This window comes from Mustela lutreola, chromosome 7 (assembly GCF_030435805.1).
Source record: "Mustela lutreola isolate mMusLut2 chromosome 7, mMusLut2.pri, whole genome shotgun sequence".
NCBI classification, from domain to species: domain Eukaryota; kingdom Metazoa; phylum Chordata; class Mammalia; order Carnivora; family Mustelidae; genus Mustela; species Mustela lutreola.
This window is the reverse complement of record NC_081296.1, coordinates 45119806-45131866: the sequence shown is the minus strand read 5'-3', so window position 1 is coordinate 45131866 and position 12061 is coordinate 45119806. Positions and strand designations below refer to the sequence as shown.

Here is a 12061-nt window from a genome sequence, read left to right as displayed (position 1 = left end):
GTCTCTTCGAAGCAAACACAACGGAGCATTGTGTCTGGCTGGAAGTGCTCTAAGGAGGTCCCTCTCCTTAAAGAAAAGGGAAAAGCTCAGAACCTGAAAGGAAAAAAGAAAAGCTGAAAGAAAAAGGAAAGTACACTCTGGCACCTGGCTGCTATTAGCAGCGGCAAGTGGCTGTCCCGACAGCAGGTGCGCTGAGACCCGCACACCAGAATACCAAGCCAGCAGCTCACTTGCCCATAGAAAGCCTCATTTCACACACCACTGACTGACAGTAGTCCACGCCAAACTGAGAAGAATGCTGATCTCCTCTGTGTGCATGTTTCCCAGAAGTTATAGGTCTCTATCGGAGGCTCACACTCATTGAGAGGACACAGAAAAGGTCTTATGACAAAGCTGTAGCTGATAGGGAATTATGTAATTTATTCCCCCAAAAGAGTAGCCTAGAAAGCATATCACAGTTGACAAAAAATGTATTTCTAGGTTTTTTTTTTTTTTTTAAATTAAAATTTGTAAGCTGTGCAGTCCTGTCCTACCAGGGTTTTACTGTTAGAGACCTCATTTCTGAGCACAGTCTATCCTCGGATCAATATAATTTCAATACCAGAATATTTTAAGTATTCACATCTTGGAAAATGCCAGAGATAAGCCATTACCAGTCTCTGTTGCAATGAGGCCCATCCCATCAGCACCACAGGCTCCCATCAAAGACGCTGGTTGGGGATTAGAAACTCCCCCGTCATGGCACTTAGAGCAAGGACTCATGTTCACCCATTACCCCCAGACTGGAGAGGAATGAATTTACCGACAAAGAAGTGGTTGAAAACTTATTTTGTAATCACTTTTGTAACTTGAGTTTAAAAAAAAAAAAAAAAAGCCCAGAACCATCAACTTTTTAACAGAATAACAAACTCACCTCTTTTTAGTCAATTCTATGGTTTATCCTAAGAGAATGGTATTTTTTACTCTTTCTTTCTTTTTTAAACTTTATTCTCTCTTACTGTTACTTTACTGATTTTGTGTTGGTGTCCAATGTTATTTAACAAAATGTGAAACATTAAAAGAGCTTTCATGAAAAATCTTGTGCATTTGGCAAGCCTCCCCAAAATAAAAAGCCTTCAGCCTTTTTCAAACATTCAAAAATAGAAGTGTTTAATGTTCATTGTGTTTAAGAACCTGTTCTAAGCCAAATGCCATGGAAAACTTGGCCATAACTATCATCTGTTATCAGACTCCCCCAGGCCACTTTTCATTAAGATATGAAGAATAAATTTAATGTGACAAGGAGATAGGGTCTATTTTATTAGTGGTATAGAAACCATAGGTCACGTTTTCACTACTGCTGACAAGTCAAAGGCACCTGATTGAAACAGTGGGTATGAACCTCCAGAGAAACCCACTCTGACACCGAAAATTAACTGTGCCCTAACTCATCTTACAGAAAGACAGCAGTAGATGCTGTTCCTCCCAGTACAGGAAAGAGGCAAATAATCAGAAAGCCAACAATATCGGCTATTTTCAGAGCAGATGTGCTGCTCTGTTTCCTTTTCCGTGTCTTTCATCACCAGCCTGAAAACACATCACTAAAACTGAGGCTCATATCCTTATCCTAGTGACCACTAACAATAAATAAACAAATATACTATTTAATTAAATTATATTCATTCATATATGCTCAGTGCATTGTGCTTAAAAAGACAAAGAAGCATGTGGTTCAATTCAGAATTATTTCCTTTTCTTAAATGGTGACAGTTCTAAATTAATTTAAAAAATGAAATTTATTTATTCATTTGCTCTATTGCTTGGCATCGTGTGAGGCAAGAAATGGGGGAAGAAGCAAAACTGACATGTTCTTGAACTAACTGGCTAGCAGAAGAAAGGGGCAGATATAAAATAGATCAAGGTCAAATGGGCTAAAACGAACCTATAAGGAAACAGGATTTCAGGTGAAATGACAACTAACAATTAGAGGTTTCAGTTAGTGAGAAAATCCAGCAACTTAAAAGACTTCCCAGCAGCAAAAATAACACCCTCCCCTTTTAGAATCAATAAAGTGTCCACACAAGAATCATAGGATATGGCGAAGTCTTCTATTTAAATTTGTTTGTGAAGCTACATTTTTATTGAAAGCCATAAACTGTTCAGTTGACATCATTTCTGGGAACTTAGCCCTAGGAAACCTTTCTAAAGAACTAAAAGGATACATGTGAAAAACATTCAACACATTTTTATGTAATTTGGGAAAAAAAAAAAAAAGAGAGAGAATCAATACATAGAGAAAGATGATGAAATTTATTATGGCTTATCTCCCTAAAAAATGAAATAGGAAGAATCTAGATTATAATAAGGAGAAATGAACTTTCTAAAAGATTTCTTTATTTATTTGAGAAAGTGAGAGCAGTTACGTGCAAAGAAGGGGCAGAGGGAGAGCGAGAGAGAATCCCAAGAAGACTCCACAATGAGTGCAGAGCCCAACACAGGGTTCAATCTCATGACCCCAAGATCATGACCTGAGCCAAAACCAAGAGTCAGATGCTCAACCGACTACACCGCCCAGATGCGCCTGACAAACGAACTTTTAAAAAGCAGGTATCAAAGCTGTAGGGACACTATAATTGTCCCTAAATTATAGAAGGGTAGATGAAAGCTATCAACGGATAGGGAGACAATGAAGAAATAAATGTAGATATTAAAACAGAAAATATAGAAATAAAAATGTTTTCACCACCCCTCCGTTCTAAAATTCCATTTTATAATTTAAAATGTTTATTTATTTATTTATTTATTTATTCTGAGAGCGAAAAAGTGAACATGTGAGCAGGGGAGAAGAGGAAGAAAGAGAAGAGAGAGAGAATCCCAAGCACGTTCCATGCTCTGCACAGAGCCGATATAGGGCCCCATCTCACAACCTTGAGATCATGACCTGAGCTGAAATCAAGTCGGACGTTTAACAAACTGAGCCACCGAGGCGCCCCCATTTTATGATGTTTTAATATTTCAGCAACAAATACACCATTTTCAAACCCCATTCTTTTTTTTTTTTTTAAGATTTTATTTATTTGACAGATGAGAGAAATCACAAGTAGGCAGAGAGGCAGGCAGAGAGGCAGGCAGAGAGAGAGAGAGGAGGAAGCAAGCTCCCCACGGAGCAGAGAGCCCGACGTGGGGCTTGATCCCAGGACCCTGGGATCATGACCTGAGCCGAAGGCAGAGGCTTTAACCCACTGAGCCACTCAGGTGCCCCTTCAAACCCCATTCTAATGTACCTTGTCTTTGTAACTCAGTCCCGAGAAGAAGGCGGAGCCATGAGAAGAATATTATATCACGAACGTGGCAGTTTTTAGGATAAAGCCATTGGATAAAAAAAGAGAAACAGGTGCTAAGGAACATGCCCAAGGCCTTCTCAGGAGGAAAGGTCTACGTGGAGACAGAGAGATGCTCATGTAGGAGAAAGGAAACAATTCCCCTCTGCCCGTATGGTAAAATGAATTCATGAGCACATCTGCAACTGGGTGGCCGCCAGCATTCTTTTTTCTGCCACCAACAAGTCATAGGGAAGAGACTCTAAGTTCCAAAGAGCGAGATCTAAAATCCCTCGAGGGAATTACTCCCAACAAGAAACAAGGAAGGGAGTGAAGAAACACTTGACAGCCCAGATGTAGAGGCAGCCAGAAACTTGAACTCCACAGCCAGAACAAAGACAAGACCCAGGCCCTTAGGGGGAAAGCTGCAGAAAATGAGAAGTAAATGCTGACAAGGTACCTTTACTGTTTTACTTTTTTATGGTTTCTTCTTCTTCTTCTTTGTTTTGCATTGTTCTAAATTGTGTATCATTTATTCGTTGGCTGTTCCTATAAACTGAAGCTTATATGGAAATAAGCTTCAAAACTATGCCAAAGGGGCGCCTGGGTGGCTCAGTGGGTTAAAGCCTCTGCCTTCGGCTCAGGTCATGGTCTCAGGGTCCTGGGATCAAGCCTCGCATCGGGCTCTCTGCTCTGCAGGGAGCCTGCTTCCTCCCCTCTCTCTCTGCCTGCCTCTCTGCCTACTTGTGATCTCTCTCTGTGTCAAATAAATAAATAAAATATTTTTTAAAAAAAAACTATGCCAAAAATACAGGTTATGATAATTAGAGCCAATATCAAGACATCTAAATAGGCACAGAGATAAAAGTTCTATTTCTTCCTCCCCTCTCTCTCTGCCTGCCTCTCTGCCTACTTGTGATCTCTCTCTGTGTCAAATAAATAAATAAAATATTTTTTTAAAAAAAACTATGCCAAAAATACAGGTTATGATAATTATAGCCAATATCAAGACATCTAAATAGGCACAGAGATAAAAGTTCTATTTCTGATCTTCAATTATACCCATTTCCAATTTTTAAAAAAATGTAGACATTCATAGCCTACGTGTGTATCTACCACATTAATAGAATGGCAATCTAATTCACGGAAGAGATAATAACTGTCTTTGAGAAACCACACAGTCATTAACAAACGCTAAGCAGAAGAGTCAGCTTCATTTACTGACTCATGGATTGGTAAGAACTAAATAGTCAATAGGGAATATACTGATATGGGCAGAAGCCAGACAGGCAGCCTGTGTACACAGCAAATGCATCCCATTCATTCATTTACTCACTCACTGTTTCACTCATAATGCATCCATCCAACCATCCGCCAAATATTTGCCAAGTGCTATATGTCCCCGGCACTGGAACAGCTGATAAGGATAAAACGCCAAGCCAACCACCACCAACCCTGCCTCCTAGAGCTTACATTCTTATGGGGGCCTTGAAAAAAATCTGTGATAAGTGCTATATGGGCATAAGCATCTTTAAAATACTTTCCCATAACTAGCATCACTTACAAAGTGTTTTTGTCCAAAGTTTAACCCAAATCTATTAGTGTTTAGACCTAATTTCAAATGTACTGGAAATGTAGGAGACAGTGGAACAAGTTAATGGACACATAAGGAAATAATCAGACAAATCCAGAATGTGGGCCATTGGTCCACATTCCATCAATGGAATGGAAAGGGAGCAGGAAATAGGAAATTGGTGGCAGAATACTAAGATAAATAAACTCAGAGAAAGAGAACAATGAAAGCAATACGGGATTCTTGACTGGATCCCAGCTTGGGGCTGGAGGAAACAACTATAAAACATACTGGAGGGACAACCGGCAAATTTTGAATAAGAACCAGGTATTGGAATTATTGTTCTATTATAGGAATTATTCATTGTTTTAGGTATGATAATAGTATTGTCATAACAAAATTCCCTAATTTTTTAAAGATGCATGCCAAAGAATTTAGGGGTGAAGTGTGGCGTTATCTATAATTTATTTTGAAACAGCTCAGCAAAGATGAAGAGATGGACAGATGAAAAAATAATAGGATAAATGAATGGACATGAAGAAATGGGGAAGCAGGACAAAATGTTGACAACTGCTGGATTTGGGTTGGGGCTCTATGGAAGTTAATGAATTACTCTTTCTACTTTTCTGTATGGTTGAAATTTTTCCTAAGACAAAGTTTAAAAACTATTACAGATGATGCTTTTCGGGAATCTAGCCATAGGCACAGCGGAGCAAATGCACGTAATGGAATACGGCTTGTAGTATCCAGACTCCACACACCCTGCCCCCCTACCCTGCCCCATCCCATCCTCTCCAGGCAGATGGGGCCTGCCTTACCACCTGATCCCACACCCCCCACCACCACCACCTTCCTTACCTCAATCAGAGCTCCCTTTTCCCCGTCCTCAGATCGTTTAGCGCTGTCTAATTCATCATGCATTTCTGACAGCTGGTCCTGAAGATCCCTGATCTCGGTCTGGTGCTGTTCCCGTTCCATCTTCACCTGGAACAGTCTGGCAGGGGAAGAGGCCCATCAGAGAGATTGTGCTAAGCCTTACATTTTTTTCATCCAGTCTGATCTCAAACATACAGACGGTTAAGCAGAGTCATCAGAAGCCCCAAGGTGTCTCCCATTTTGCGTTCTACACTGAACAAGGAATCACAAACCAGAAAAGGCACTGGTGAGAACTCATGTCTGCAGTTTAATTTGCCCAACAAGAAGGCAAGTGAGCACTCAAACCAATGGGGAAGGCTATACAGTGACAGTTTCCCCCCAAAAGGAGACCGTAGTGTACAAGAATTTAGATGACAAGAAAGAAATTGACCCACAAAAGCAGAACCTCTTCGATAATGCTTTCACTAAAGCCATCCCGCTCCCTACCCCCTACCCTGCCCCCAGCCCTGGAAGAGCCAGCAAATTACCACCTACTTGGCCAATCTGGCCCACGGCCAATTTTTCTAAGGAAAGTTTTATCGGAATACAACCATGCTCATTCATTTACATATTACACACAGTCATTTGCACAATACAATGGCAGAACTGAAGGGGTCCAACGAAGACCATATGGCCCATAAACCATAAACTATTTACCGTCTGACAGAAAAAGTTTGCCAACCTCTGCTCTAAATCAAACTCACAACTATTTTACCTTTTGGTTTTGTAAAGTCTTCACTACACCTTAAATTTTATTTTATTTTTTCTCACCAATGTTTCTAAAACTAACCTCTAGGCATGTTTCAAAAGCAAAATCTACATCATCAAAACTGCAAAGGCAATCAAATGATCTTATATAGTTCTTGAATCTCCTCCTGCTTAAACCTTCACTTAAGACCTCCACTGTGTCTGCAGAGCTTCATAGCACTGTACGTTTGCAGACTTGGGTTTCAGAGCCTTTTGTCACAGATTTTAAAATGACGCAATGACAGGGCCATCTTGGCTTTGACTCTCCCTCTCTGCAGACTCAACAGACGCATAAGCACTGGTCAGCATCCTTCAGCATAAAATTCACAAACTGGGAGATTACAGAAGTCACAGGACATGTGCTTTTTGGAGGCTAGGGCCAGGCTCCTTAAGATCTCTGTCTCTAGGTATCCCTACTCAGCATTCCCTGCTTCTCGCTTGCCAGCTCTAGGAGCCCCTCTCAGGGCTGAAACTTTACCAGGCATCCTTTAAGGTATACAACGAATTTGTTAAATCATTAGCCTTCCTGCTTACAGTCTGTGTGTGTTACCAGCTTCACAATTTTACAAGGATGAGAAGGAGAAAAGGAAGAGTCAGTAGCCCCTCTAAATATTTGGAAGGCTGGGTAGTACTGAACAGACAAGAAGGTTCTGGCTCCACTGGATGCAAGAACCCAGGCTCTGCACCCAGAACTCACTCCTCCAGGTTCTTCCGGAGCTCCCCTTCGCTCTCTTCCAGGCGCTGCTGCAACACAGAATTCTCTTCCACTTTACTGTCATGCTGGCCCTGGAGCTCTTCCAAGCTTGCTCTCATTCTCTCTCTCTCTTCTTTCATGTTCTGCTGATTCTAAGATGAATGCATGTGATTTTCAAGCATCTCCAAGGAACGTTAATGTAATCCCACAGAAGGCTACCCCGAAACTCTCATGGACTCCGTGTCTTTGCACTCATTTATTAAACAACTTAATCAAGCCACATAATTAGGCCTGGGAGTTTGCAACTAGAAAGAACATTAAATACTGAATGAGCTGTAAGACTTCTAAAAGAAATACCAAGGCAGCTAAGGTTCAGTCTGCTAGTTCTATTACTCGGTTTGGATATTTTATATGCATTTAGTTTCCTACTGACCCGCCCGAATCCAACAGCGCTTTAATCCATCAAAGCAAACAGTGTCTATGGGTTTCAGTTACTTCAAAAAATTTAAGAAAAAAAATAGTTCTTTGGACAGCAGGAGTCAAATATACAGGAATTTACTCAGTGATGAGAGGAATGTTTCTTTGGGGCAGGGGTTGGACACTGGCTTTCACTTCACTTGGGCATCCAGATTTGCTTAAAATATTCTTTGTAAGACAGAAATTTTAAAAAATGATACCTTGACTTCTAGTTGAAGCTGTCTCTGAAGTTCAGCCACTTCTGTGGTCAGCTTGTTTTTCTGTTCCAATAGATCTCTGACTTCGGACGAAGGATTAGAAGCCTGTAATTAATTGAAGAGATACCCTAATATACATGTTCAAGACGCTCTATTTTCTCTTTCTTCCAAAATGTAAACCAAGCAGTAACATCAAAATCCTAAGACCCAATTCAAATGTAAAGCCCTCCAAAGGAAGGCTTGATCTGGACCTTGATCAGGGTGGTGGTATGCACTGACACACACCTTATATTAAAAATTCAACGAACTTGACAGTTAAGATTTGTGCAATTTACTGTATAGACGTCATACCCCAATAAAACAATGTAAAAAGATAAAAAATAAATATTTGTTGAAGATTCCTCCACTGCCTGAGGTTATACCCAAAGCCCACGTTTCCGTGTTCCCAAGGCCCTTCGTAAAATCTATCTATTATTATAAAACTTCCATTACACTGGGAATCATTATTCCAGAACCTGAGATGTTCTCACTCTCTGCACAGGTCTGTATTCAAGTAGTAGATAGGTGTATGTTGGCTGAATTGGCTTTCTTCTTTTAGAGGCTGCACGTCCACAAAGAAGGGAGATAGAACAAAGAGGGGTCTGATTAGAGAGTCTATTAGAAAACAGACTCTGATCTGAGTATTAATATTAACGATCTCATTTTTTTTTTCCCTCATGAGTAGAGTAACAGGATAATGCTCTCAAAGCGATTTGGCTAAAACTACAGAGAAGTGGTTAGAACGCCACAAAAGGGGAAGGGAGAGGATAAAAGGCAGGAATCAAAACTAGAAAAAGACATGTCTGGGGTCTCACGGGCCTGAACCCAGGTGTGAGTTGTGTGTGATGAACTTGGAATGAGGTACTTCCTCACTACTCCTGTGAAGTTAACCGAACCCAACCATCCACAAAAACACAGGATTTCCTATCTTCTCAGGCAAAATGAGAAAAACCCATTATGGAACTCTAAATCCAACCCAATGAGGGAAATGACACATTGTAGTCACACGAATGAAAACTCTACCTACTCTGCTGTTTCCAGTATGGTCTTTCCTTCTCGCAGAGGAAATCACTCCACTGACACCAAAAAGATAAAACTCCAAAGCCTCTGCCCACAAATAATCACATTCAGAAAATAACGGGGAGAGAACAGGAGTAGAAAAGTCTGGGCAATTAAGCAGTCATGGTGCTGTGATCTTAGCAAGAAGTCTAAAAGCTATGGTTTATCTCATCATCTCTGGCTTAAAGGGTTTCCCCTCCTCTTATCTCCCCTCTCTCCAAAAGCTACAAAAGGAATGAATTTCTGCAAATACCTCACTATTCATTCCTCTCCAAAGCCCATCACCTTCAGCCAAAAATGGAAACCTCTACGATTTCTGAGGTCTTTTCTATCTGGCACTTCCTCCCACATCCTGGCTCTCTGATCCAGCTACACTAAATTGCCTCTAGTCCCCTAAGCATCACGCACACTGGCCTTTTTGTATTTGTTCATGCTGGTCCCTCTACCTAGAACACTCTGCCTTGCCTTCTTCTCCCAGAGCCTTCCTTACTCTTGGAGACACTGTTAGTGTCCCGGATTCCAGAGGGCTTAACCTAACTTCCCTAGTTTGGTCTGGATACCCATAGCCTATAACCCACAAAGATAATCTTCACATCAAGGCCAAAGGATGTATCATCCTAAAAATATGCAGTTGAGTGAAAAGCAAGAGTCACCCTGATAATTTGGATTTAAGAGTTTTAGCACAAAACCCCTAAATCAATTTTAAGAACTATGTAGAGCCCCTGAAGCCTGCCTATAAGCTAGGCGTATAATTTAAAGATTCCCCCAGGGGAACAGTGCATGTGTGCGTGTGTACATAATCGTTTTAATGGATGCCATAGCAGCAGTCATGGGTTAGCTGAGCGTTGACCAGTAGAGAAAAGAGGGAACTGAGGCCTAAGAACATCCTGTATATTTTATATGCATTTAGACAAACTTGCTTTGAATTGTCTCGGGTATTATACTCTTTCCTTTCCATGCAGAATTCCCCGGGAGGGACAGAGAAGACACACAAGCAAGAAATGGGTCCCAGTTCAAGGCGGTGCAGGACTGAGGAACAAGCTTCTAGTCATCCCTACCAAATGTTGCTTCCTTTCAGGGTACAAGGTGTGTCGGGCACGTAGTCGATGTTCATCCAACATGAGATGACTCCTTCAACAACAAAAAAAATCTCCACGGGCCAACTGGATTCAGTACAATAAATGGAATGGGCAGTTTAAAAAAAAAAAAAAAGAATTTGGCCCCACTCCACTCCTTCCTTTCTCTTCCACATGCTTGCTGGCTTCACCAGTCTCTAGTCCTTATTCTCTGACGTTCTAGAGCGTGGGTCCGGTCACACTAACCTTCTTCCTTCGGGACCTCAGATTACATTAGGGTTCTCTGTCCCTGATTTCAGTCCGTCCTTCCTGTACTTATTTTCTCTTTCTAAATTTCACCACCTTTCTGTTTCATCTTGCTACAGGTTACATATTTTTTAAATAAAATCTCTTAAACACCTTTCTGAAAAAAAGGCAGGGGCACCATAATATTTACAACATGGATCTGCCATTTTAGGTCCTGCTCACTACTCGGGTAACTTCCCACTTACTGCAATAACCCAAGGTACAGGCTGGAGGAACAGCAATTTGTTTGCCACATTCCATGTTAAATGCCCTCTGCAGAATACAGAACTCCAATTTACTTGATTATTTCCTTGTGTGCTCCCTGCTGCTCGAGACTTCAAAGTCTGGATTTTCTCAAAGACCAGGTTGACTTTCCGTTTAGTGGCGTCGTCATTATCGGTGCTTCTGGGAAAGAGGGAGCAGAAAAAACAGTGAGGGGTATGACCACGGGTCTCGGGATACCTGAAGTGCCATGACATACAAACAACAGACCCGTTTAAGAAGATCGATGGCAAGAGGTATGAATTAATTAAGGCTACAGACAAAGCCAGTGTGAGGAGAGCAGGATGGATGATGTATTTCTCTCCAAATAAGCTGTTCTATGTTAACATTCTGTCTGGGACGAGGGTTCCCATTTCCAAGAGGGAATGTAAAAGAGAGGCACCCACATTCTGAGCCTGGAGAAAACATACAGTGAAAACTTAGTAATTTGTTGTTGTTGGACTCAAATGACTTATATTCATTCCAGCAAGGAATTTCTTGTGTGTGTGTGTCTCTCTCACACACAACCCACAGCCACACTTTACTTATAAATCTTATGCTAAGAATGATCTACAGTGACCTTAACTGGCTTTTTATCTGTGTTTAAAAAAATAAATTGCCCCAGCTGAGACTGTCAACACCAGAGCTTCGTCTACACGTTCACAGATAATGAATGATCAGAGAGTTTTGTTTGTTTGTCTGTTTCTTAGAGATTTCATTCATTTACAAGCAAGAGAGAGAGAGAAGCAGACTCCCTGCTGAGCCAGGGGCCCGCCAGAGCTTGATCCCAGGACCCCGAGATCATGACCTGAGCCAAAGTCAGATGCTTCACCGACTGAGCCACCCAGGAGCCTCAGACAGTTTTACTAACTTCGACCACACCTTCTATCACACATTCCTGGCAATGAGAAAAAAATTTTTAAATACGTTCCCTCAAATAGTCACCTCCTGTTAACGTCTGTCTCACCAGTCTCTCAATAAATCATGAGCAAAAAAATATATAAAAGAATTTAGAGAAAGAATTCTAAAAAGCGAAAGCTCTTCTCCCTGAATCTTACTGTGGTAAAACCCTTCACAGAGAGACACCAACAGCTAGCTCTCAGCTAGAAGAATCTCTTCAGTTAGTCCCCATCCCCACCCCCAGGCCAAAAAGAGCCCCTCTCTTACATTCTGAACCTATTTTGTCAGCTCGATAATTGTAAGGTACGATAAAAAAAATGTGAAGTTTTGATACCAATGAGTACTTGCCAGGGACTTGCAGTCACATCGGGTTGTAAAGCTTTTTTCCCCCTTTTTAATCCTATCTGATGAGACAATGGAAACAGAAACTGCAAATTCCTGACCTAATATCTCAGCAAGGACTGAAAACCAGATTACTCAAACTCAACCTCCAAGATAAGTCTGTGAAAAGCAGTGCTTTTAAATGACTCATACATGCT

General features: G+C 41.1%; 1 protein-coding gene and 1 long non-coding RNA gene across 3 annotated transcripts in view; one reads left to right on the top strand and one right to left on the bottom strand.

Moving 5' to 3' along the window:
• Window positions 1–12061, top strand: part of LOC131835857 (uncharacterized) — a 253951-nt gene that overhangs the window by 90268 nt on the left and 151622 nt on the right. The window lies entirely within an intron of this gene.
• CGNL1 (cingulin like 1) overlaps window positions 1–12061 on the bottom strand; it is a 162143-nt gene that overhangs the window by 84183 nt on the left and 65899 nt on the right. For both annotated transcript variants that reach the window (XM_059180605.1, XM_059180604.1), the window contains 4 exons: window positions 10661–10766; window positions 7906–8007; window positions 7232–7380; window positions 5731–5866 (listed from right to left, as the gene is read on the bottom strand). In XM_059180605.1, coding sequence (XP_059036588.1) covers window positions 5731–5866; window positions 7232–7380; window positions 7906–8007; window positions 10661–10766 — 493 coding nt within the window. The remainder of the gene's footprint in view (window positions 1–5730; window positions 5867–7231; window positions 7381–7905; window positions 8008–10660; window positions 10767–12061) is intronic.